This window comes from Xyrauchen texanus, chromosome 28 (assembly GCF_025860055.1).
Source record: "Xyrauchen texanus isolate HMW12.3.18 chromosome 28, RBS_HiC_50CHRs, whole genome shotgun sequence".
NCBI lineage: Eukaryota > Metazoa > Chordata > Actinopteri > Cypriniformes > Catostomidae > Xyrauchen > Xyrauchen texanus.
Window position 1 is genome coordinate 137,501 of NC_068303.1, and position 25,000 is coordinate 162,500.

General features: G+C 42.6%; 2 protein-coding genes across 8 annotated transcripts in view; one reads left to right on the top strand and one right to left on the bottom strand.

Annotated features, from left to right (window-relative positions):
* The window catches only part of LOC127621860 (1-phosphatidylinositol 4,5-bisphosphate phosphodiesterase beta-4-like), a 109,670-nt gene extending 87,078 nt beyond the window's left edge, over nucleotides 1-22,592 (top strand). For 3 of the 4 annotated variants that reach the window (XM_052095636.1, XM_052095637.1, XM_052095635.1), the window contains exons 28-40: nucleotides 1,727-1,931; nucleotides 4,197-4,285; nucleotides 4,371-4,509; nucleotides 5,302-5,354; nucleotides 9,403-9,468; nucleotides 9,643-9,758; nucleotides 11,576-11,651; nucleotides 12,019-12,194; nucleotides 12,516-12,617; nucleotides 12,699-12,756; nucleotides 15,086-15,172; nucleotides 15,397-15,433; nucleotides 19,836-22,591. In XM_052095636.1, coding sequence (XP_051951596.1) covers nucleotides 1,727-1,931; nucleotides 4,197-4,285; nucleotides 4,371-4,509; nucleotides 5,302-5,354; nucleotides 9,403-9,468; nucleotides 9,643-9,758; nucleotides 11,576-11,651; nucleotides 12,019-12,194; nucleotides 12,516-12,617; nucleotides 12,699-12,756; nucleotides 15,086-15,172; nucleotides 15,397-15,433; nucleotides 19,836-19,924 — 1,293 coding nt within the window. In that variant the 3' untranslated portion in view covers nucleotides 19,925-22,591. Of the gene's footprint in view, nucleotides 1-1,726; nucleotides 1,932-4,196; nucleotides 4,286-4,370; nucleotides 4,510-5,301; nucleotides 5,355-9,402; nucleotides 9,469-9,642; nucleotides 9,759-11,575; nucleotides 11,652-12,018; nucleotides 12,195-12,515; nucleotides 12,618-12,698; nucleotides 12,757-15,085; nucleotides 15,173-15,396; nucleotides 15,434-19,835 lie in introns of all 4 variants that reach the window. The other variant, XM_052095638.1, reaches the window with a different exon arrangement.
* pak5 (p21 protein (Cdc42/Rac)-activated kinase 5) overlaps nucleotides 1-25,000 on the bottom strand; it is a 140,120-nt gene that overhangs the window by 18,696 nt on the left and 96,424 nt on the right. The gene's annotated exons all lie outside the window — the stretch shown is intronic.

Sequence of the window (25,000 nt, forward strand, 5' to 3'; positions counted from 1 at the left end):
ATCTGCAAGGTACTGTTTACTGGAATACTCTCAATGTTATCCCGAATCTGAGGATGATCCAAAAACTCTGGACCGAGTTTACTGTTGACAAAATGTGCAAAATCTATTTGAACGCAGCAGAGAAGAATCAATCCAATGAATCAGAGGAAAATGTGTTTTAATTGTTGTCCAATTGAATCAAACATTAATATATAAAATGCATGTTTAACTTTGAACAGTTGGTGGCGCTAGAGAAACCAAATGACTTCACGATCTGTGACTATATGAGGCACAGATGAGAGTAAATACTTTGTCACACACTGACTGTGAGTCACTTGAGCGTTTATTCACCGATGCTCTTTTAGCCCTGATGTGACACCTGTCATCTCCCATCATGCCTGTGATGAACACGCATGATCTATATGTGACATGATGTGTTCTACAGCAGGAATTTAAGCTTCATTCCTCATGTGTCGTGTTAAAGTTGTTTTTAAAGATTTACTATTTCACTCTTAGGTGTTTGGTATTATTGTAAAGAGAGCCTTTAAAATTGTAATGATATAGATTAGGGTGCATTCTGAGAGTCTCAGCCTGAGAAACTGATGAAAAATAATAAAAAAGTCAGCCAAAAATTTACTTTTTTCTTATTTTTTTTATTTGACATTATCTCTGGGTGTAAATAAGGCCTGAAAAACTGCTTTTGTTTTGTTCTCAATCATGTCAGCTGTATCTGAGAAACATTTTGTGTTGATACGACAAATCAATCAAAAGTTCCAACATTACAAATATAATGTATCATAGTGTCCAAAAACATCTCCAAACAAATAAAAGATAATAATTGTACATAAGAACTAATTACACATGCAAACAAAACTAAAGGTTTGCATAGCATGCACACATGATTTTAGTCATGAGATTTCACAGAATGAGTTTCATTCTGTGTCATTTGAGTCATCATTGAGTCTGTGTCGTGTATTTGGCGCCATCTCCTGGTGGTCATATGTAACATTGTGCTTCATGTGGATTATCTAATGATCTATACATCTGATTATCTTGTGTGTGGACTCGATTGAAAGATAATCAGAGACTCTAAATAATCATATGTGAGATTTTATGTGAAGTTCCAAGCGAAAATGCGGCATATAAGCAACATAATTGTTAAAGACATATATTTATCTGTTACTCGCTATATTTGTGTTTGTGAGTAAAACAAATCAGCTGGTTGTATTTTACTCTTTAAGAGCTTTCCAACAACATATGACACATGAATATTTGATCAGTTTGATGTTTTTACTGATTAAATCAATATGAACTGTGCACTTGTGATTTGTCTGTAAATTTAAAGCTCTTGTTCAGTTTTGGTCATAATATCTACATGCATTATAAAGTAGAGCTTCTGAACTTTCAAACAAAACCTATTTTGTGTTGTTCAAGACTGCAGTTATTAATATTTTGACAATTATTTCTTTTTTTGCGGGGCCGCTTAGAGTTAACATGTAATATATGTAAATATATAATTTCTTAGTTCATGTTCCTGAAATATTGGAAACGATCATCAGTGCATGTTAATTGTTATTGTCTGATGTAATAAAGTATGTGTGAAGGACACGATAATATCAGCGCTTTCCACGACACAATTCTTTATTTCCAACAGAATATTCTGTTTTGAAATCATCACATTACTGAAATGTGTTTTATGTTGTTTTTAATGAGGAAACTGACCTCTAAACTCTTTCTGTGTGTTCAGGTGATATTGCCCGATCTGGCCGTGTTGCGTATCGCGGTATATGATGATAATAATAAGCTGATCGGTCAGAGGATCCTGCCGTTGGACGGTCTGCAGGCGGGTTACAGACACATCTCACTGCGCAACGAAGGAAACAAACCGCTCTCGCTGCCCACCGTCTTCTGTAACATCGTACTCAAGACTTACGTACCCGACGGCTTCGGGGGTGAGTGAACACACACACACACACACATGTACATGTAGATCACACCTACACGTGTCACGCCTGCGGTCTGCCGTGATCTCTCATGACAGCAACACTTTCATACAAACCTCCAGAGATGTTTTCATGAGGACTAATGTCTTGTGATTGTGTTCGGTTACATTGGAAATGAATTCATATTTGTGATATAAGAAATATTGTCACGTATCTCTAATCTATACCACTACAGTCAGAGGTTTATATTTCTCATGAAGCACGTCTGCTCCTAACAAACCATTTGCTTTTGTAATAAATCAAGTTTCAATTGAAGTTTGATCTCTGTATTTTGTGCCGTTCTGGTGGAATTTAAATATTGAAATGTAATTATATATGAAATTAATATTTTCTGTCTTCCTGTGCCAGATTAAGTGTGTCGCATTTGCATTTTTTGTAATCAAAGTGTAAAATTATTAACCAGAAATTATAATGTTCTCACGGTCACACTAAACCTGTAAATATCAGAGAAATGTGCAAGTGTGATTTACAGGCCTGGAATAATCATGGAAATTAGGTGCATTCACAAAGTATTCACACCCCTTCATTTTCTTCACAATTAGTTATGTTGAAGCCTTTTGCTAAAATGCTTTAAAATATTGTTTTTCACATCAATCTACACTCCATACCCCATAATGACAAGGCAAAAACCAGATTTTTTATTAACTTTGCAAATGTATTAATGACACTTGAGCTTGTGACTTGGTGCATCCCATTTATCTGGAGCATCCTTGAGATGTTTCTACACTTTGATTAGAGTCACCTGTGGCAAATTCAATTGGTTGGACATGATTTGGAAAGGCGCACACCTGTCTATATAAGGTATTATAGCTGAAAATGCATATCAGAGCAAAATCTCAAAAAGTCATGAGTTCAAAGGAACACCTACAGAGATCAGAGACAGGATTGTGTCGAGGATCTGGGGAAGAATACAAAAACATTTCGGCTGCATTGAAGGTTCCCAAGAGCACAGCTGCCTCCATAATCCTTAAATGGAAGAAGTTTGGAGCAACCAGGACTCTTCCTGGAGCTGCCCGGCCAAACTGAGCGATCGGGGGAGAAGGCTCTTGGTAAGAGAGGTGACTTGAGATGGTCACTCTGATTGAGCTCCAGAGATCATATGTGGAGACGGGAGAAACTTGCAGAAGGACGACCATCACTGCAACACTCCACCGATCTGGACTTTATGGCAGAGTGGCCCGACGGACACCTCTCCTCAGTGCAAGACACATAATAAAGCACCTAAAGGACTCTCAGACTGTGAGAAACAAGATTCTCTGGTCTGATGAAACACAGATTGAACTGTTTGGCCTCAGTTCCAAGCGTCATGTCTGGAGGAAACAGGCACCCCTCATCACCTGTGCAATACCATCCCAACGGTGAAGCGTGGTGGTGGTGGCAGCATCATGCTGTGGGGGTGTTTTTCAGCGGCAGGGATTCGGGGACTGGTCAGGGATGAAGGAAATCTGAATGCAGCAAAATACAGAGATATCCTTAATGAACACCTGGTCCAGAGCGCTCTGGAACTCAGACTGTGCCACAGGTTCACCTTCCAACAGGACTATGACCCAAGACAACTCTGGGACAACTCTGTGAATGCCCTTGACTGGCCTGGCCAGAGCCCAGACTTGAACCCGATTGAACATCTCTGGAGAGATCTGAAAATGGCTGTGCACCGATGCTCCCCATCCAACATGATGGAGCTTGAGAGGTCCTGCAGAGAAGAATGGGAGAAACTGCCCAAAAATATGTGTGCCAAGCTTGAAACATCATAACACAAAACGACTTGAGGCTGTAACTGGTGCCAAAGGGGCATCCACTAAGTATTGCGTTAAGGGTGTGAATACTTATGTCCATGTGATATTTCAGTTTTATCTTTTTAATACAATTACATTTGCAAAAATAATTAGTTTGCTTGGTCATTAAGGGGTATTGGGTGCAGATTGATGTGAAAAAAATAATAATAATTTAAAGCATTTTAGCAAAAGGGTGCAACATCATATAATGTGAAACTTTCTGAATTTGTCTATTCTTTAACAATTATATACATTTCTATAATGATTATATATTTAATCAGCTCATTATTGCTCATTGTAATCTCTTTAAACAGTGAACCCAGTAAACACAAATGATCTGAGAAATGCATTGGTGTATACATGAACTCAAAGTAAACTTTGTCTTTTGTGTGTCAGATGTTCCCATGTGCTCATTGTTGTTGTTGTTGTTGTTTTTCAGCTATTGTTGACGCTCTTTCTGATCCAAAGAAATTCCTCACCATCGCTGAGAAACGTGCCGACCAAATGCGAGCGCTTGGAATCGAAACGGTACGTTAAATGATCGATAACATAATAAAAATAACTTCTGCTGTTTCTGGAGCTTTAGTTGTTGATGTCTCGTGTTTTGTCATAGAGTGACATCGCAGATGTCCCAAACGAAAACTCTAAGAGTGATAAGAAAGGTAAAATCAGTCAGGCGAAAACAAACGTGACGCCGCAGATGAGCTCCGAGATGAACTCAATGACGAACAACATCGGCGAGACCAAACGTGGTGAGACACACACACACACACACACACACACACACACACACACACGCATTACTATATCAGACAGTGGATTTATGATTTAGGGGGAGGGACATTCTCAATCTACAGAGCATTTGATTGGATAAAACTGTGTATACACCTCTGAGTGCAAGATGTGTCATCAATGTATTTGTCCCTGTACATTGGAAATGTTTATATTAAAGTTAACGGTGTGTGAGCTAGTGTTGTCGGTACATTAGTTTACAGTAGTCGGTATCAATACCAGTGAACTTTCACAGTTCTCAATATCAATTTCGGTGCCACAGCATAAATATGCTAATATGACCAAGTGCTATTGAACACACCTGTTTGCCCTATTTAAAAAGTTATATTTCAATGTAAATAATTAAAATAAATGCATGTTTCCCTGTAGATTAGTGCTCTGCTCTGTCATCTCCTACAACGTGAATGATTCTCAATGTCTGTGGAGTTTCTAGTGTTTGAGCGGTCAGATTTATTTGAAGTACGCAGCTCGTCCACAGTAAGACTGCAGTCTTTAGGACATGTCACAAATTTAATTTGATTAATTGCCATTTCAGTGTAAAAGGATTAACAGAGCAGATAAATCAAAGATCATAAGTTGAAAATACATCTCTTTTATTTTAGTTTCGACTGGGAACCGAAGTGCCGATACTTTTGACAACACTAGCATATACATGAGCATATAGATGACCTCAACGCTAATAGTCATGTATAGTCTTTTAAGATTTTTTTTAAAGTGTGAGTGTAAAATAAAGTTTGTTCTTCTGTTTCCAGATAATTCTGCAATTATAAATCAAGTAAACATTGAAGATTTGAAACAAATGAAGGTAATATTCTCATATAAATTTTCCTAATTTAATAAAAATGGTTTCCTTTATCTGAGCAGACTTTGTGACTTTTCCTCCATTTGCCATCTGAACATACATACACACACACACACACACACACACACACACACACACACACACACACACACATACAAACAAAATGGACTTGATTTCATAAGTCTAAGTGGTCACACACAAACACACTTCTACACACTAAGTGGTGCTGATGTCACCCCGACGCTTGTGCCAGGTTATGTGCACCTTAAGGCCACGTGAAGTGTCGAACGCCCGCTGGCAGGTCACGGGACAGATCCAACAGGTGACACGGGTCGACTGACTGAGATGACTGGCTGATGCACCACACTGTGCCAACTTGCTGTGCTTTAGCCACCGGGCACTCTGCTCGTTGTTGTGAGCGTCGCTCCTCTGCCCTCCATTGTTGTTGGAAGGCGACTGCCTCCAACTGGCCAGTAGCATCCTTCACAAGCCTCCTCCAAAGAGGCCGATCTTGACACTGCTGGTACCAGTCTTCCGCAAGTCCCCTCAGCTCCACATCCTCCTGTACCACATCACTCCATCTCTTCTCCAGCCCGTGCCGCGCCTGCTTAGCCCCCTCTATACGGCTGAACAAAAGCTGTTTAGGCATGCAGTGGCCGGGCATGCGGGCTACATGACCCAGCCAACGCAACCTTGCCTCACACAATCCAGCCTGGTTAAACCCAGGATGGATCTTAGGTAGGCCAGCCGAAATGTTTCTAACCGGCGAAGATGTTCCATTAGGGGGATTCGGAGTGAGACCTCTGCTGTCAAACCGGAGCTGGTCATGAGCACACTGCCCAGGTATGGGAAACACTCCACTCTCTCCACAACTGCCCCATCACCAATTGGGAGCTGTGGGGGTGGAGTGTCCGATGGTACATAATATCCAGGCAAGTGCTTAGTTTTGGTTGGGCTGATGGTAAGGCCCCATCTCTTAGTGGCAAGCTCCAGGTTCATCAGCAGCACCTCCAACTCCTCCTCTGAGTGAGCAGCAATCACCAGATCATCGGCATACATAATGTGGTTGATCAATAGGGAGCCATCCCTTGACCGCACTCGGGCATCGAGCAACCTCTCATTATATCTGTACCAGATGGAAATTCCTCCAGTACAGCCATCGAAGGCTTCAAGAACCACTTGGTCGAAGTAGGTATTAAATAATGTGGGAGCCAGAGGACATCCCTGTCGCACTCCAAGGTGAACAGGGAATGGCTCCGACTCCCGGCCACGTAGTTTTACCCGGGCATGCTCGCCATCGTGAAGGTCCTTAATGATCACGAGCAGCGGGTCTGAGACTCTGAAAGCACGAAGAACAACCCAGAGCCCAGGCCTACTGATGGTATTATAGGCCTTGACCAGGTCAATAAACAGATATGTGGGTCTTATTGGTATTCCCTACACCTCTGCTGTAGCAGACGGACAGAGAATATGGCATCTGTGCTAGACCGCCCAATCCTGAAACCACACTGGGGCTCCGCAAGCCTCTCCTCAGGGTGCCTGGCAAGGCGATGTTGAATAATCCTTGCCAGGACTTTCCCGGCACACTGAGGAGCGAGATGCCCCTATAGCTGTTACAATCCTTGTGGCCCCCCTTTTTAAAGAGGGGAATCACCAGGGCATCCTTCCAATCCTGCGGAACCCGTCCAGTGGTCCAGACTGTTGTTATGATGTCATGTAGGGCAGTCTGTGCCCAAACGCCAACCTCCCTCAGCATTTCGCTTGGGAGATCATCTCTGCCCGGTGCCTTTCCCAGTCTCATGCTCCAGATCGCCTTCAGTACTTCCTCCAATGATGGCATCTCAGCCAACCACCCACAGGGGGTTACTTCTTCTTCCAATATTTGAGGCACTGCAGCCCCAGCAGGGTCAACCCCACTTTGTCCCACAATGTTTTCCAGGCTGAGGGATTTCCCCTCCCCCAGGACCTCACAGAAATGCTCAGAAAATATGCAAACCTGTTCCTGGGGGTCGGAGATTGGATCACCTTTCTTTTCACCTGGTAATAGGTGTGGCGTTGCCAGTAACTTTCTTGATAGAATTAAAGAAATAATTAAATAAATAAAATTAAAGGCCATTGAGGCAGACTCCATCTCCTCAGCAACCCGTGACCACCAACCATCCTTGCATCACCACACGTCTATCCGAACCTCCGAGCGAAGGCTGCGGTAAGCCTCCTCATTCTCTGACGTGGGATGTTGTAGACGATGAGAGTGGGCCTGTCGCTTTTTCTCAGCCAGCCTGAACACCTCCTCCATCAGCCAGGGTTTCTGATGAGGTCTGGACCGTGTGCCCAAAACTGCCATTGCAGTTACATGAGCCATAGTCCTAAACCTCGCCCATTTCCCCTCGACATCCGGAGGATGATGCCAACCCCAGCTGCAAGCGATACTGAAATTCTTGTTTGCAACTTTTATCAGCAAGCCTAGACCAGGCCACAATGTGTTTGAAAGGGGTCCTAGGTTTACAACCACCACCAGAGTGGAAGAATGGCAGGTGCATCTTACAAATGACAAGTCGATGGTCAGTGGGCAGATCAGCTCCACGGTAGGTCCTGGTGTCAAGGACGTGGGCCCGCATCCGCTGTTCCATCACTATGTAGTCCAGCAGATGTTCTTGCTTGGACCCGGCATGCATCCATGATGTTGTGTGGATGCGCCGATGCCTGAACAGTGTGTTGGTAATTACAAGCCCATGGGCTTCACAAAAATCTAGCAGCCTCCAGCCGTTGTTATTGAGCTGATCTGGCCCATGTCTTCCAATCACTCCTGAACAGGTGCCAGCATCATGACCAACTCGGGCATTGAAGTCACCCAACATGATGATTCTATCCCGAGGGGCCACTTTAGCCAACACCTGTGACAGGAGGTCATAGAAGGCATCTGACTCATCTGCCTTTCCCGCATCCCTCCACGGATGTTCATCTTCGGTGGGGGCATAAGTAACCATGACCACCACTCCTTGCCTCTGGTTGATGGGAAGGCAAACCCAAAGTAACCTGGGGCTCACAGCTTCCCACACCTTACCTCCACACTACCACACCCCCTTCTTTCTTCTGTTCAGAAGAAGAGCCACTCCCTGTTGTTTGGCAGTCTCCTGCCCCGAGTAGAGGACAGTCCACCCCTCATATTGGCAAGAGCCAGAGCCGGTCCACCGGACCTCCTGAACACCACAGAGATCCAGGCGGTACCGGTCCAGCTTCCGACAGAGGAGTGGCAGCCTCTCTTCCGCTGTGAGTGTTCGACCATTCCATGTGGCCATCCGTAGCGGCTTTTTGTTGTTTCTGGAGGAGCCCCGAGTGTGAGGATTCAGTCTCCTGGCTCTGCCAGATGGAGTTTGGCCAGGAGACGTCATAGATGCCTGTCCCCCCCAGGGCCTCAGGCACTAGCTTACTTAAAGTTTTAATTTGTGGTGTAGTGGTAATCAGTTGAAGGTGAAGTGGTTACCAGCCCCTCGCACCCGTCCAGAGCCCCCATTTGGCCGCTGTGGTGGCTACAAAGCACCATGACAAAAAAAGCGGGGAGGGAACAGTCTCTATTGGCCCTCCCCCCCATGGTGCTGCCCACGACGTTGCCTGTCCGGCACCACACGGAGTTAGGGGGTTGTTTAGCTGGACTAACGGTGTAACCTAACACCGGACTAACCTAACCCTAACCCTGTTCTACACTCACACACACACACATACACACACAAACACACTTCTACACACAAACACACTTCTACACACACACACACACACACAAGAACACAAACTCACAATGCACAACAAACACAAACACTCACACACATATATACACACACACACACAAATGTTTGCAAAATAAAATGTTCATATAGAAAGTTTTGCAATTTAAAACTTTCTGTATGAAAATTTTATTTTGCAAACATTTGTGTTTGTGTGTGTATATGTGTGTTGTTTTTGTGTCAGATTAATACTATATATAAACATATAATTTGATAGATCAATATTTATAAAGATGGAAAGACTGATTGACATCATGTGTTTTCTCTAGACGTTCATGAAACTGATGAAGAAACAGCAGAAGGAACTGAACACGTTAAAGAAACGACACGCCAAGGTCAGAGACTGCATCACTTCCTGTCAGCTGATACCATTAAACACACACACTTCCTGCCGTCTGTGACGTCACACCATCATTTGAACAGTTGTCATTTTTTCTGTGTGCTGATCATCTGATGTGTGTAATCATGTTGTGAACACACACACTGTGTTGTGTATCTGGTGTTTTTAGGAACACAACTCCATGCAGAAGTCTCACTGCTCTCAGGTGGATAAAATGATCGCACAACACGACAAGGAGAAATTCACACTGGAGAAACTTCTAGAGAAAGCCATCAAGAAGAAAGGGTAATAAAACCTGTGTTGTGTGTGTGTGTGTGTGTGTGTGTGTGTGTGTGTGTGTGTGTGTGTGTGTGTGTGTGTGTGTGTGTGTGTGTGTGTGTGTGTGTGTGTGTGTGTGTGAGTATGTGTGTCTGTGAGTGTGGTGTGAGTGTGTGTGTATGTGTGTCTGTGAGTGTGGTGTGAGTGTGTGTGTATGTGTGTGTGTGAGTGTGGTGTGAGTGTGTGTGTATGTGTGTCTGTGAGTGTGGTGTGTTGTGTTGTGTTGTGAGTGTGTGTGTGTATTGTGTGCGTGAGTGTGTGTGTGTGTTGTGAGTGTGTGTGTGTATTGTTTTTGTGTTGTGGTGTGTTGTGTGTGTGAGTGTGTGTGTATGTGTGTCTGTGAGTGTGGTGTGTGTGTGTTGTGTTGTGAGTGTGTGTGTGTATTGTGTGTGTGTGTGTGTGTGTGTGTGTGTGTGTGTGTATTGTGTGTGTGTTGTGGTGTGTTGTGTGTGTGAGTGAGAGTGTGTGCGTTGTGTGTGTATCGTGTGTGTTGTGTTGTGAGTGTGTGTGTGTGTGTGTATTGTGTGTGTGTTGTGTGAGTGTGGTGTGAGTGTGTGTGTGTGTGTCTGTGCAGTGTGGTGTGTGTGTTGTGTTGTGAGTGTGTGTGTGTGTGTGTATTGTGTGTGTGTTGTGTTGTGAGTGTGTGTGTGTATTGTGTGTGTTGTGTTGTGGTGTGTTGTGTGTGTGTGTGTTGTGGTGTGGTGTGTGTGTTGTGTTGTGAGTGTGTGTGTGTGTTGTGTGTGTATTGTGTGTGTGTGTTGTGGTGTGGTGTGTGTGTGTGAGTGAGAGTGTGTGTGTTGTGTGTGTGTGTGTGCGTTGTGTGTGTTGTGTGTGTGTGCGTTGTGTGTGTTGTGTGTTGTGTGTTTGTTGTGTGAGTGGGTTGTGTGTGTTGTGTGTGTTTTGTGTGTGTGTGTGTTTGTGTGTTGTGAGTGTGTGTGTTGTGTGTGTGTGCGTTGTGAGTGTGTGTTGTGTGAGTGTTTGTTGTGTGAGTGTGTTGTGTGCGTGCGTGTGAATGCGTGTGAATGTGTGTGTGTGTGTGTGTATTGTCTGTGTGTTGTGTTGTATTGTGAGTGTGTGTGTGTATTGTGTGGTTGTGTTGTGGTGTGTTGTGTGTGTGTTGTGTGTGTATTGTGTGTGTGTTGTGGTGTGGTGTGTGTGTGTGAGTGAGAGTGTGTGTGTTGTGTGTGTGTGCGTTGTGTGTGTTTTGTGTGTGTGTGTTGTGTGAGTGTGTGTTGTGAGTGTGTGTGTTGTGTGTGTGTGCGTTGTGTGTGTTGTGTGTTGTGAGTGTGTGTTGTGTGAGTGTGTTGTGTGTGTGTGTGTGTGTGTTTTGTGTGTGTGTGTTTTGTGTGTGTGTGTTGTGTGAGTGTGTGTTGTGAGTGTGTGTGTTGTGTGTGTGTGCGTTGTGTGTGTTGTGTGTTGTGAGTGTGTGTTGTGTGTTGTGTGAGTGTGTTGTGTGTGTGTGTGTGTGTTTTGTGTGTGTGTGTTGTGTGTTTGTGTGTTGTGAGTGTGTGTGTTGTGTGTGTGTGTGTGCGTTGTGAGTGTGTGTTGTGTGTTGTGTGAGTGTGTTGTGTGTGTGTGTGTTTTGTGTGTGTGTGTTGTGTGTTTGTGTGTTGTGAGTGTGTGTGTTGTGTGTGTGTGCGTTGTGAGTGTGTGTTGTGTGAGTGTTTGTTGTGTGAGTGTGTTGTGTGCGTGCGTGTGAATGCGTGTGAATGTGTGTGTGTGTGTGTGTGTTATTGAGAAATAATACATCAAAAAGCTTAATTTCATCATATTTTATATTTCAGAGAAAACAACTGTTCAGAGTTAAAGAAGGAAACGGCGATTAAAGTGGAGATGCTCACGACAGACCATAAAGAGAAGGTATGAAAGAAAACCTTCCCATGATGCTTCAGTAGAACGCCACTTGTGTGTTTCATGATCACATAAGCCACATTCTCGAGGAGAAACCTGGGTGTGTTAAACCGCTTGTTCTTAATCCCTAACACGGCGAAATAATGAACATTTAAATACACACTGTGCAGAGAGTGTCGCCACATTGTTAGCATGGGCTAGTAATGTATGAGCACACAAGAAGAGTTCTAATAGAAACACGAGACCTTCATCTAGATTTAGACACATTATTATTAGCACATAAACAAAAACATTTGTGATTTTAACCCCTTCAGAATGTCCCATAGACTTCCATTATATGTGTGGTTTCACACATATTCACTGTGTGTTCTGTCAGGTGAAGGACATCGTAGCGCAGCACACTAAAGAGTGGTCCGAGATGATCAACACGCACACTACAGAGGAACAGGAAATGAAGGACGGTCATGTGACTCAACAGTGTGACGTCCTGCGCAAGCTGCTGGCCAGCGTTCAGGAACAACAGACGCTTCAACTGAAACTCGTGCATGAACGGTGAGAGACTGACTGTCTCCTGACAGTATTTTCATCTGTCAAAAGTGTAAATGCTCATTTTCTGCCCTGATCACGCTGATAATATCTCAAACACATTATATTTCATTCTTCTAAACTGATGCTGCATAGTGAGTACACTCATGAGTGTTGACCGTCCACATACATCGAGGTGTGTGGACACTAGCGGGTGATGATGTTTATTATGCTGATGTGTCGCTATGCACGCTCATTATCATATCCGCATCTCATTACATTTGTCAGCGTGAACACACAAGTACCTCTAGATTGTGTAATATTATCTGTATTGTGATTCATGGACAGGCAAAGCAAAGAAATGAAGGCGAATCAGGCGAAGTCATCGATGGAGAACAGCAAAGCCATCAGTCAGGACAAGAGCATCAAAAATAAAGCCGAGCGCGAGAGGTGACGCAAACTTCACACATACATGAAGAGACGACAGGATTCAGCAGCGGTTTAACACGCGTGTCCTCTTTTATTTTACAGGAGAGTTCGCGAGCTGAACAGCAGTAACACTAAAAAGTTTCTCGAAGAGAGAAAAAGGGTTTGTAGTTTATTCACGTTTCAGAAGTCGATAAAAGTGTTTGTTGTGATTGAGTATAGAGCTGGAATCAGAAATATTCACAATAATTTAGTGTTGACTACAGAACAGATATTATCCTCCTGAGACTGCTTTATTCATCCCCTTCTTGATTTATATCCAGTAGCCCATAAGAAATATACACAAAAACAATTGTAACAGCAAATCCTTTTCCAGAAATTGTATGTCCACATATGCGGCCAACGGGCTTGTCAATATATTAAACTATAGAAAGTCCGATTATTATATCATCAGATTATTTATTATGTGCCTGGAGTGTTGATTATTCATGCTAATAATACATTATCATAATTAATTCAGATTCAAAGTATCATCCAATCAGTGTCAATCATGTTCAAATAAAATGATCCATTATAAATATTGAATCTATGAACTGATGATCATTGAGTGTCCAAACATCATCTGCAGCCTGAAACTGAACTTTTGATCCGATTTTAGGAGTGAACGCACTTAACTGCATAGAGAGATATAGGATGCTCCCTTGCTCCCTATTTAGTGCATGACTTAACCTCCAGTGTGCTGTCTGTCTGCACTGGTCTCAGAACAGTTATAGAGAGCTATAGGATGCTCCTTTGCTCCCTATTTAGTGCATGACTTAACCTCCAGTGTGCTGTCTGTCTGCACTGGTCTCAGAACAGTTATAGAGAGCTATAGGATGCTCCCTTGCTCCCTATTTAGTGCATGACTTAACCTCCAGTGTGCTGTCTGTCTGCACTGATCTCAGAACAGTTATAGAGAGTTATAGGATGCTCCCTTGCTCCCTATTTAGTGCATGACTTAACCTCCAGTGTGCTGTCTGTCTGCACTGGTCTCAGAACAGTTATAGAGAGCTATAGGATGCTCCCTTGCTCCCTATTTAGTGCATGACTTAACCTCCAGTGTGCTGTCTGTCTGCACTGGTCTCAGAACAGTTATAGGAGAGCTATAGGATGCTCCCTTGATCCCTATTTAGTGCATGACTTAACCTCCAGTGTGCTGTCTGTCTGCACTGGTCTCAGAACAGTTATAGAAGAGCTATAGGATGCTCCCTTGCTCCCTATTTAGTGCATGACTTAACCTCCAGTGTGCTGTCTGTCTGCACTGGTCTCAGAACAGTTATAGAGAGTTATAGGATGCTCCCTTGCTCCCTATTTAGTGCATGACTTAACCTCCAGTGCGCTGTCTTTCTGCACTGGTCTCAGAACAGTTATAGAAGAGCTATAGGATGCTCCCTTGCTCCCTATTTAGTGCATGACTTAACCTCCAGTGCGCTGTCTGTCTGCACTGGTCTCAGAACAGTTATAGAAGAGCTATAGGATGCTCCCTTGCTCCCTATTTAGTGCATGACTTAACCTCCAGTGTGCTGTCTGTCTGCACTGGTCTCAGAACAGTTATAGAGAGTTATAGGATGCTCCTTTGCTCCCTATTTAGTGCATGACTTAACCTCCAGTGTGCTGTCTGTCTGCACTGGTCTCAGAACAGTTATAGGAGAGCTATAGGATGCTCCCTTGCTCCCTATTTAGTGCATGACTTAACCTCCAGTGTGCTGTTCTGTCTGCACTGGTCTCAGAACAGTTATAGGAGAGCTATAGGATGCTCCCTTGCTCCCTATTTAGTGCATGACTTAACCTCCAGTGTGCTGTCTGTCTGCACTGGTCTCAGAACAGTTATAGAGAGTTATAGGATGCTCCCTTGCTCCCTATTTAGTGCATGACTTAACCTCCAGTGTGCTGTCTGTCTGCACTGGTCTCAGAACAGTTATAGGAGAGCTATAGGATGCTCCCTTGCTCCCTATTTAGTGCATGACTTAACCTCCAGTGTGCTGTCTGTCTGCACTGGTCTCAGAACAGTTATAGGAGAGCTATAGGATGCTCCCTTGCTCCCTATTTAGTGCATGACTTAACCTCCAGTGTGCTGTCTGTCTGCACTGGTCTCAGAACAGTTTGAAATGCAGCTTATTTTCATCATAACTCCATATAAAGCCTCTGAAAGACACATTTATCAGTTGTGTTTCTCTCAAACACAAACTCTGCTGTGGTCAGCGCCATGTTGTTTGGTCACATGACTCTGTCAATAGTTTAACCCTTTACAGACAGCACAGAGTCTCCTGAACTGAGATCAGTCGGTTTAAATGAAATGTAACTATGCATAACCTATAACGAAGCCAAAACGTAATGTCCACGCATGTGTACGCGGGGTCTCAGGAGGCTAATATCACATACATAAGATCAGAATGATGCATTGTTGTGTTTTTAATTGTGTCTTAAATGTTTTGCTGTATTTTATCTCTCAGTTGGCGATGAAACAGGCGAAAGAGATGGAGCAGCTACAGAAAAACCAGCGAGAACAACTGGAGAAACTGGAGAAATTCAACGAGCAGGTGAAATATGAGCGATATCCGTGTTTACATGATCACCATAAAGCTAAACAGGCGGGTTAACCTGGTGGTTTACCGCTACCAGAATCCTGACTGGTTCAAATGAAAACAAACGAATCGTTTCGCCCCGTCATGATTTCATTTGTGTTTTTGTTCTCATTATCATATTTTGTGTACATGACGTCTGATGTCATTCATTTAAATATGATTTGCTTTTCTTTAAACAGCTTTTGAAATCACACCATGCAAACAGTCCGACTCAAGGTAGGCTCACTCATGTCTCTTTCCTTTCTCCTTTCGTTTCTCTCTTATAAACTGACTTTACATTCACTCAGTGACATGAGATCTGTGGTGTAGAGATGGGTTACTTTATTACTTTATTAGTTTTATTGTGATGTCTGTAGTGTTGGTAATTAGGGGCTGAGCACCGAGTCTCCGTAGGCACTTATTGTGTTTGTTAGTTTTCTTATTTTGATTCTTCTATCGCTGATGAAGTCTATGGCAGCCCATAGAACTGTACATAGGAAAGTTATTACATTTGGCATGTAACTGACCCTCTAGGGCCACCATCTGTTGAAAGTTGCACTTCTGTTTATGCTCATAACATTTCCTCTGAATGCACACTAGGATTTAATTTCCAAACTCCTCCTAGACCTTAAGTCCGATTCATTTTTCGTGTATCATCTAGAGACACTGCAGACAAAAGTTATAAAAATCTTTTTGATAGACCAAAGTATTCAACGTTGTGCACGCCAAAATGGACGTGAGGCTGTATCTTCGCAACGCTTCAGCATATTGACACAAAACTTGGTATGAGTCATAGACATCATGACTTGAGGGTACTTTCATAGTTTCGGTACAGCGCCAGCTAGTGGTCAGGAGATATCCAAAAAATCTATTTTTGGGGTCTGTGTATCTCAGCGAGTATTGACGCCGACTATCACACCTGGAGTCATGAGTTTGAATCCAGGGCGTGCTGAGTGACTCCAGTCAGGTCTCCTTAGCAACTAAAATTGAGTCACATGGGGTAACCAGATTGGGCCGGTTGCTAGGGAGGGTAGAGTCACATGGGGCAACCAAATTGGGCCGGTTGCTAGGGAGGGTAGAGTCACATGGGGTAACCAAATTGGCCCGGTTGCTAGGGAGGGTAGAGTCACATGGGGTAACCAAATAGGCCCGGTTGCTAGGGAGGGTAGAGTCACATGGGGTAACCAAATTGGCCTGGTTGCTAGGGAGGGTAGAGTCACATGGGGTAACCAAATTGGCCCGGTTGCTAGGGAGGGTAGAGTCACATGGGGTAACCAAATTGGCCCGGTTGCTAGGGAGGGTAGAGTCACATGGGGTAACCAAATTGGCCTGGTTTCTAGGGAGGGTAGAGTCACATGGGGTAACCAAATTGGGCCGGTTGCTAGGGAGGGTAGAGTCACATGGGGTAACCTCCTCGTGGTGGTGATTAGTGGTTCTCTCAATGGGGTGTGTGGTGAGTTGTGTGTGGATCGTGGAGAGTAGCATGAGCCTCCACATGCTGTGAGTCTCCGCGGTGTCATGCACAACGAGTCACGTGATCAGATGCGCCAATTGACGGTCTCAGACGTGGAGGCAACTGAGACTCGTCCTCCACCACCCGGATTGAGACTCGTCCTCCACCACGAGGACCTGCTAAGTAGTGGGAATTGGGCGTTGCTTATAACTTCTGAATATTTGGCCTAAAATTATGAGGCTGTTCTCTTTAGATTCCTTGGGGCATAATGAGTTGAGTTACACCAAAGTCTTTCTAGCTAATCAGTTCACTGTCGGGCATCTTTGTGACGCTCTCGGGAGGTTATTTCCAGTCATGCTGGTGCAGCTCCATCTACTTGAATGGAGAAAGACCAAAATCTTTATCACATATTATGCAAAAAAAAAAAAACAATGCATATTCTCATGCGCATTCTTGAGGTGATTGACAAGTGATCTAAGAGGTGATTGGTTCTTTTAACTGTAAGGCGGGACTTCCTATCTACATCCGTTGATCATTGGGCACTCGGAGCTGCTAGAAGACGCCCGTCTCTGCTAAAACATCTCTGGTGATCCCCAATTTTTCTGTGTCAGCCATTTTTAATTTTCACGTAAAATGTTGTATTTTACAGATGCATTGGCGAACAGTTATTAAACTTGGTATGCATCGTCAGCACTATGCCCTGTGGGTACTTATAAAGTTTGGGGCCAGCGCCACCTTGTGGTCAAAAGTTAGAACAAAATGTTGAAAAATGTGTTTAACCTTTATATTGTATTATTATAACACAGCTATATATTAAATTGTGTTCTGTGCATTAACTCTTAGTTTTTATGGAAATAATGTTTTCATAGTTCAGGCTGCTCGTCTTTAGCTGTTGACGCTCGTCTCACGCCGTTTCAGCGTCCTGCCTTGAGTGTTCAGACAGCATGTCAGGATAAAACCGTGTCTTGGCTTTGATGACACCTCTCATTCACACTGGGACACTGATTTCCGTTGATTTGGATTACTGCATATTTTGGAAAACAGTGATGTTAGATATTGAAAATGGATTTGTGTGAACGTGGCGTTTGAACACGTTCCAATCCAGCCCAATTATACGAGAGCGATTACATGACGAGTCATCACATAGATTTGAACATTATTGTCTGTCCTCACAAGTATGAGCACATCAGAAGTTTCAGCAAGACTTTCAAATTGAGAACTGGTTTAATTTTTATAAAAATGACGAGAACAGAATTATTCTGTGAACGCTTCTTGAATGTCGGTATTCTTCCACAGACTCACGAATCAGTCTTGAATTGGTCTAATGAGTCATTAAGGAATCAGATCCACAATGCCGCCCATCAGTCCAGTAATGTGCTGGTGTAGGAGTCACTGTCAGATATAGTTGTGCGTCCATCATCAGCATCAAACCGTGTCAGCACATCAAACCACGAGTCCAAGTCTATTAGAGAGTCAAGTGTTTGAATCAGCAGCTACTGTAAACCGAATCTCCTTCATTGACATGATGTTGTCAAACGCTACAGACTCTGCTTTATTCTGTATGTAACAGTGTTTTTCCTCTGTTAACTATCATAAAGTCATGATTATCAATGAAGCTGCATTTAAGACATTACAAACACTACAGCTCGATTGTCTCTAAAGCATCTTTGAAACGATGTGTGTTGTGATAACGTTATAGAAATACAATCACGACCTAAAATCCAACACAAAGCAGAAAACCAGAATCTGTCGCGCAGAATGGACTTTTAATCATTCGTAATAATTGCCTATAAAAATGATCATTTTTACTAGTAAGAAATGCATTCCTGATATGTGAAATTGGATCATCAGCTGGTGTAAATGATTTTTTTGTGTATTTTATTATTTTATGTGTATTTTTGCGAGTGATGAGGTGAAAATGTAATTACTGATATCAGAAAATGCTGTTTTCATTAGAAGAAATTATATTTCTGAGATCAAGAATTATTATTCTAACTAGTGAAAATGTAAAATCGGTTCATAAGTATAAAGGGTTCTTCTCTTCTTCAGCTTTACTGATTTAATCATTTACATTCAGAACTCTGTTTTATACTTTTACTGTTTTGAGTCTTTCGTTTTTAAGTGTTTCATCATTTACAGGTGCGAAACACATTTAATACTGTAAATATACCTGCTCTGAATTTAACCCTTTATGCTCTGAAGCTGTTTATAAAGATTTCAACATTTTTAATTATATAGATTATGATACATTATGAGTCTCTCAGCCTAAAAAAACTGCTAAAAAAAAGAAAATTGAGCCAAAAATTTGAATTTTCCTTATTTTTCTGATGTGACATTTTATATCTCTGGGTGTAAATGAGGCGGCTCTGAAAAACTGCTTTTGTTTTGTTCCGGATCATGTCGACTGTATCTGAGACTAATAATGTGTCAATACGACAAATCAATCAAAAGTTCCAACATTACAAATATAATGTGATCATAGTGTCCAAAAACATCTCCAAACAAATAAAAGATAATAATTGTACATAAGAACTAATTACACATGCAAACACAACAATGACTAAAGGTTTGCATAGCATGCACACATGATTTTAGTCATGAGATTTCACAGAATGAGTTTCATTCTGTGTCATTTGAGTCATCATTGAGTCTGTGTCGTGTATTTGGCGCCATCTCCTGGTGGTCATATGTAACATTGTGCTTCATGTGGATTATCTAATGATCTATACATCTGATTATCTTGTGTGTGGACTCGATTGAAAGATAATCACAGACTCTAATTAATCATATGTGAGATTTTATGTCACGCATCATTTAAACAACAACAACATATTTATCAAAGACATATATTTATCTTTTCAACAACATATGACACATGAATATTTGATCAGTTTGATGTTTTTACTGATTGCAATAATATGAACTGTGCATTTTTTTTTTTATAATGTATAAAAATGGTTGTCTTCACAATGAAATACTTACATTCACTAGAGGATCATTTCACTTCTCTAAATATGCTCAAAATGGATTCTACTCATGTGATTTTTAATGGAGATTTTTGAGAGTAAACTCAGAACACAATAAGACCAGCGGCTCTACCTGCAGTGAGAGAATATCAGCAGTTCAGAAATGCTCTGTGAGTTTAAACACAATGGATAATAAAGTTAATGATGTGTGTTTCTCCAGGCCAAGGACATGCAGAAGATGGTGAAGCTGGAGGAGGAGATGGACCGCAGACCAGCCACAGTGGTGTAACGCCTTCACCTGACAACTGACACGAGAGAGAGCGAACGCCACCTCGCCAACACAATCCGACAGAAGCCCCACAAATCTACATCACTGCCCTCAACGCGACTGACCCGGAAATCCCAAATCTCACCCTATGTTACATGTGTCCTGTTCAGCTCAGAGTCTCTTCTGTGTCACGCTCCTCACGCCTGCAGTCTGTACATCTGTAACCCCGCCCCCTTCTCCCAACCTCAGCTCTAGCCCCGCCTCTGCAGCTGTGTTCAGCCAATCCCAGCCATAACTCCGCCCACGCTGCTATAAACACTCCCACGGCCGTGTTCACTCACTGATGCTTTGAAGACACCCCTCGAGGGTCAGACACACCATATGCGTTTTTATAATCCAGAGCGGCTTTTACATCCCCTACTTAGTGAGCATACTGGTCTGCAGTCTTCACATCAGTTGCTCGACCACTCGAACACTTTTCTCTTAATGGAGCTAGTTAACCGTAGCAGCAAACGTGCGAATGTTGTGAGCACGATCTGTGTGAACGTTACTCACGTGTCCGGAGCACTTTATATGTGATAGAGACGATCTTTGAATATGTAGCAGAGCGCTAGTTTATCTCTGTACAGGACGAATGTAGAGCGAAACCAGATCACAAACCGTTCTAGTGTGAATGCAACCAAACGCCATCACTGCGATACTTCTTAAACTGCTGTACTCGTTTAACGAGCAATTTGTTCTTGTACGTTTGTAAGATACAGTTCAGATGTGCACGCCATTTTACTTCAAATGATTTTAGATGTGAAACTTTTTAAGACTCTCAACATCCCTCAGTCAGTGTGAGTCTCTTAATCTTTATGTTTATGGCTGTTAATGTGTTCACAGCGCTGGACCTGTTTGAAGACACTTGGTGTGTTTAGTGCATGAGGAGTATTGAGCGGGACAGGTGCAGGAAGTAGCGAAGCGTCACACCTGTGTCCTTCAGGTCCTGTACTGTACGGTGCTATAAACAAAGACCTTGTGCAGCTGGACACGTCAACATGTCTCATTATTTCTGACATCACACTGAACTTGTGTTGCGTTTTTGCTTTTATACATTTTTATTTTTTAGAAGTAAGCTATTGGTACTTGTTAAAAGAAAGAGTTTATTGTATATTCTGGGTTAAATGTGCTTATATTGACCGAACGTTTGAGGGTTTTGGGATCATATGTATATTGGTTCTTGTGTTTTTGCTTCTTTACGTTCATGTTTTCAAGTGTTTGCTGGTGATCACGTCTCGCTTACAAACATGCCACTATATGACAGGACATCACATTATTATACAAATGCCAACATAAGGGTTATTTATATACAGATACATGTATACATATAGAAAGTATATGATTAAATACGGCGAGTACTTTAAGACTGCTTTTTGTTTCTTAGAAGCTTTTTGCACTAGCTGAATGTTTGTCTTCATGTAGATTTGCTGTATATTATAGTTTGCGAGAAAAGCGGATTATTTTTGCAGAACTGTCGCTCTGAATCTCATGTTTCTATCGGTCTGCTGTAGTCTGTAGCGAATGCATCATGCTGTGGGTGCGTTTGTATTTATATCGTATTTGTCCAAATTCTAGCAATGAAAATACTTTTAAAAAATCCTGTTGTTATCTGCTACTTTAATACTGTTTTATAGTATGTGTACCAATAAACGATCCCAGGTGTTAAATGGAAATCGTTTGCATTTATTGTCTTGTGACTGTGTTTTGTGCTAAATGAATATAGTTCTTATATGCTGTCCTTGTGTAGCTTCGCATAGATTTAAAGGTACAGTAAGCGATTTTAGGTATTACTATCTTTTATTAGATTAATTATGTGTTCATGGCGCACTCTTGCTCAGACATCTTGGTGCCAGGAGTATTTTTCCCATTCGTTTTTTCCACAGTGATTAAAAACTATTATTTAATAAAAGAGATCTAAATGAACCAGCTCTGAGGAGAATCACAACATTATATACTTTGATTTGAAGCAAAAAAGTGTTTGAAAATCGGACAATAGTACAAATCTGTGTACTTTTACTGTCTTTAATGAGGGAATGGACTAAAATCCCATGTGAATGACATAATTGGATTAAACGTTAAGGAAATATATAAAACTATTAAAGTTGTTGAATGTATGTAAAGAAGAGGTATAATTCAATCAGTACAGATACAAATTAGGGCTGTCAGAATGAACACATTAACGTATGCGATTAACACATTTACCGTTAATAAAGCATAAACCAGCATAAACACTTTTTGGGAGGGCAGAACTTTTGAGGCGTCCATCCGCAGTCATTACACACTGACATACACACAACAGTGATTCTGTGTCGGTGATAAATGATGGAGAAATGATCTCAACGCTATTTAATGTACAAAACAAGACCAGATGGGACCTATGTAAGGTGTATTTTAATCACCACAGAAGAACACCAAATCTTAACTATCAGCAAACACAGAATGAATGTGTTTGATGCACTGACCCGAATCACAAACGCATAGGACCACGTACAGCCGCAGTCTACCGGCAGATTTATATTGTGGAAGATGTGACATTTAATGTCCATTGCAATAAATATACAACCTATGGGGAGACTCGTCCTTTCAATCACTCAAACTCCCCCTTTCAGTTTGGGAAACGGTTAATGTTACTTGAATCGGGATATTTTAGAGCATTTCTATCTTTATACTGCAGAAGTCTTTGTTTGAAAATGTTAATAAAGCATTATATTGTTACATACTCTTTTGTTTTCTTTTCTAAGAAGGAAATAAATGCATTTTGACTGGAAAATAAGTATATATGGCATCACATTTCAGCATTTTCCAAATGTGCAATTAATCGCGATTAAAACTTAATCGACTGGCAACACTAATGCAAATATATTTCACATATTGCTTTGTGATTTATTACCGTCACAGTAACGCTAGAACGTATGTTTAGTTTGAGACTGTGCGCTTACAATGCCGTTGAGCACATCTTGAGTTGGTGTACTTGTGTAGAGTATTAGCGCTTTACCTCCATCAGGTCGAGAGGGTCTGAGCACATTGAGTAATGGTCCAGTACGGTAGGATTACAAACCATTCCCAGCCCAAATGTCTCAGGATAGTTATCTAATCATACAGTTACTCAGAGAACCGGCACATGAAAGGCTTTAGTGACGTAATGTCTCACGCTTGGTCACTTCCTCTATTGGTCCATTCTTATCCTGGATTTACTGCATCATAGTGGAAACCGTAACCATGTCAACAAGCCTGGATCAGTACAAACAGCACGATTCTGCAACAAGAACTTTTTGGCTCAATGGTGGAAAGGTGACGTATGTGTCCCTACTTCAACATCACACCCATTCAAGAAAAATGACTTGTAGCAGCTTTAAGGAAAAGTGTGTCACCAGAGTCATTGAGACATGTTTAATAAGAAAGCAGTGTTTGTGTCATTAAGTCTCGAATTAAATCTCCCCAGTGTCTCTGTTGTGATGGTGCACAACTGTGTCCCAGTAAATAATCACATGCAGTAATTGGCAAATATATTCACATCATTCAGTCGGTGTGCTCTCTGAAGCCCTTATTAAAACCACCCATTAATGCTGAGCCACTTATGAACAACAACGTCTCATAATGATATTTGTGTTGTCATGACAACTCCAAACCTCAGCGGTATAAAGCTTGTGGAGGTCTCAATGACCAGCTTTTGGAGAGAGCCTCATCTTTATCATCAGCATGCTGAAACTCTCCGACAGGAGCGGCTCCAAGACGGACACTAAAATCCTCCTGGACGCCATCTCCAAAGACAAGGTCCACCTCACCAGGTTCATCCTAGACGCTCTGGATGGGAAGATCATCGACTCGAAGACTGAAGGAGCGCAGACGCCTCTGATATCGGCCGTGTTCCTCCAGGATCCTTATACAAGGAGCAAGTTCATGAATCTTCTGCTGCAGAGAGGCGCAAACATGAATCACCCGGACGAGAGCGGCCATACGGCACTCAGTTACGCCTGTGAGATGGGATACCTGGATGCCGTGAAGATCCTGGTGAAAAACAATGCGGATCCGGAGGCGGCCGACACCTGGGGGAACACTGCTCTGATGTACGCGGCTGTAGCTGGACACTCGGTCATCATGGAGTTTCTGGTCCGAGCTTTTAAAAGATTGGGCCTCCAGATTGACCGGCTAAACAAAGTTGGCAACTCTGCCTTTGAGGTGGCAAGTATCTCGGACACATGGACTGTTTACAAGCACTTGTGAGTAACTCAAAGAGACTTCATGATGGGGATGTCTTGGCTGAAAAACTGTCTGCTGTGAACGTCAATGCCGATGCTAATGTGGAGAGGTCCTCAGAGTCTTTTCTGGAGCATCTTCTAAGCAAGGAGAGCCATCCAAATGCCCAAGTAAAGCGTTTATCTGAAGATGGCACTCGACTTCCCATCAGTTTAGGTCATAAAAGGTCCCTCATTTTACGCAACAGGATACAGTCGATGGGCTCTATTGAGGAATATGAGAGGGAAAGTGATGCTTCAGCACCATCAACTCCTCAAGGTCTCGTGTTCTCTGGTGTTTTGACCCCCAAAGCTCCTCAGAAACTCTCCCCGAGCCCCAAACATGGAGAACAACTGTCCACCTGTCCAAACAGCCACCTGCCGCCATTGATCAGAGAGCTCAGCACGCCCGTGTTTTGCTCACCTAGACCCTCCAAAACACCTTCAAGAACTGCTCCATCAGAAACGCTGACTGGTCCTCTTGGCATTTTGTTGAGTCCAATTGGGATAAGTGGCAAAGAGGAACTAGATAAAGCTGAAAAAGCCAAGAAATTGCCGTTTGAATTACCCATCAGACGGTTTGATGACCGTTATTACCAGAAGAGATGTAGTTTACCGACCAGCGCTCTGGCTTCAGGAACCTCAGCGCGTCACCTGATGCCCTCCAAACACCGAAACCCTCGACGTCCCCGTCTCACCGCAGAGCTCCAGCTCGTTTAGCGCACTCAGCAGCAGATTGTTGAGGAGATTCACTTTTCCAGACATCAAGAAGAGCAGCAACGAGTTGCAGGAGGGTCGTGGCGCAGCGAGCGGAGCGTCTGAACTGCCGAGGTCAGAAAG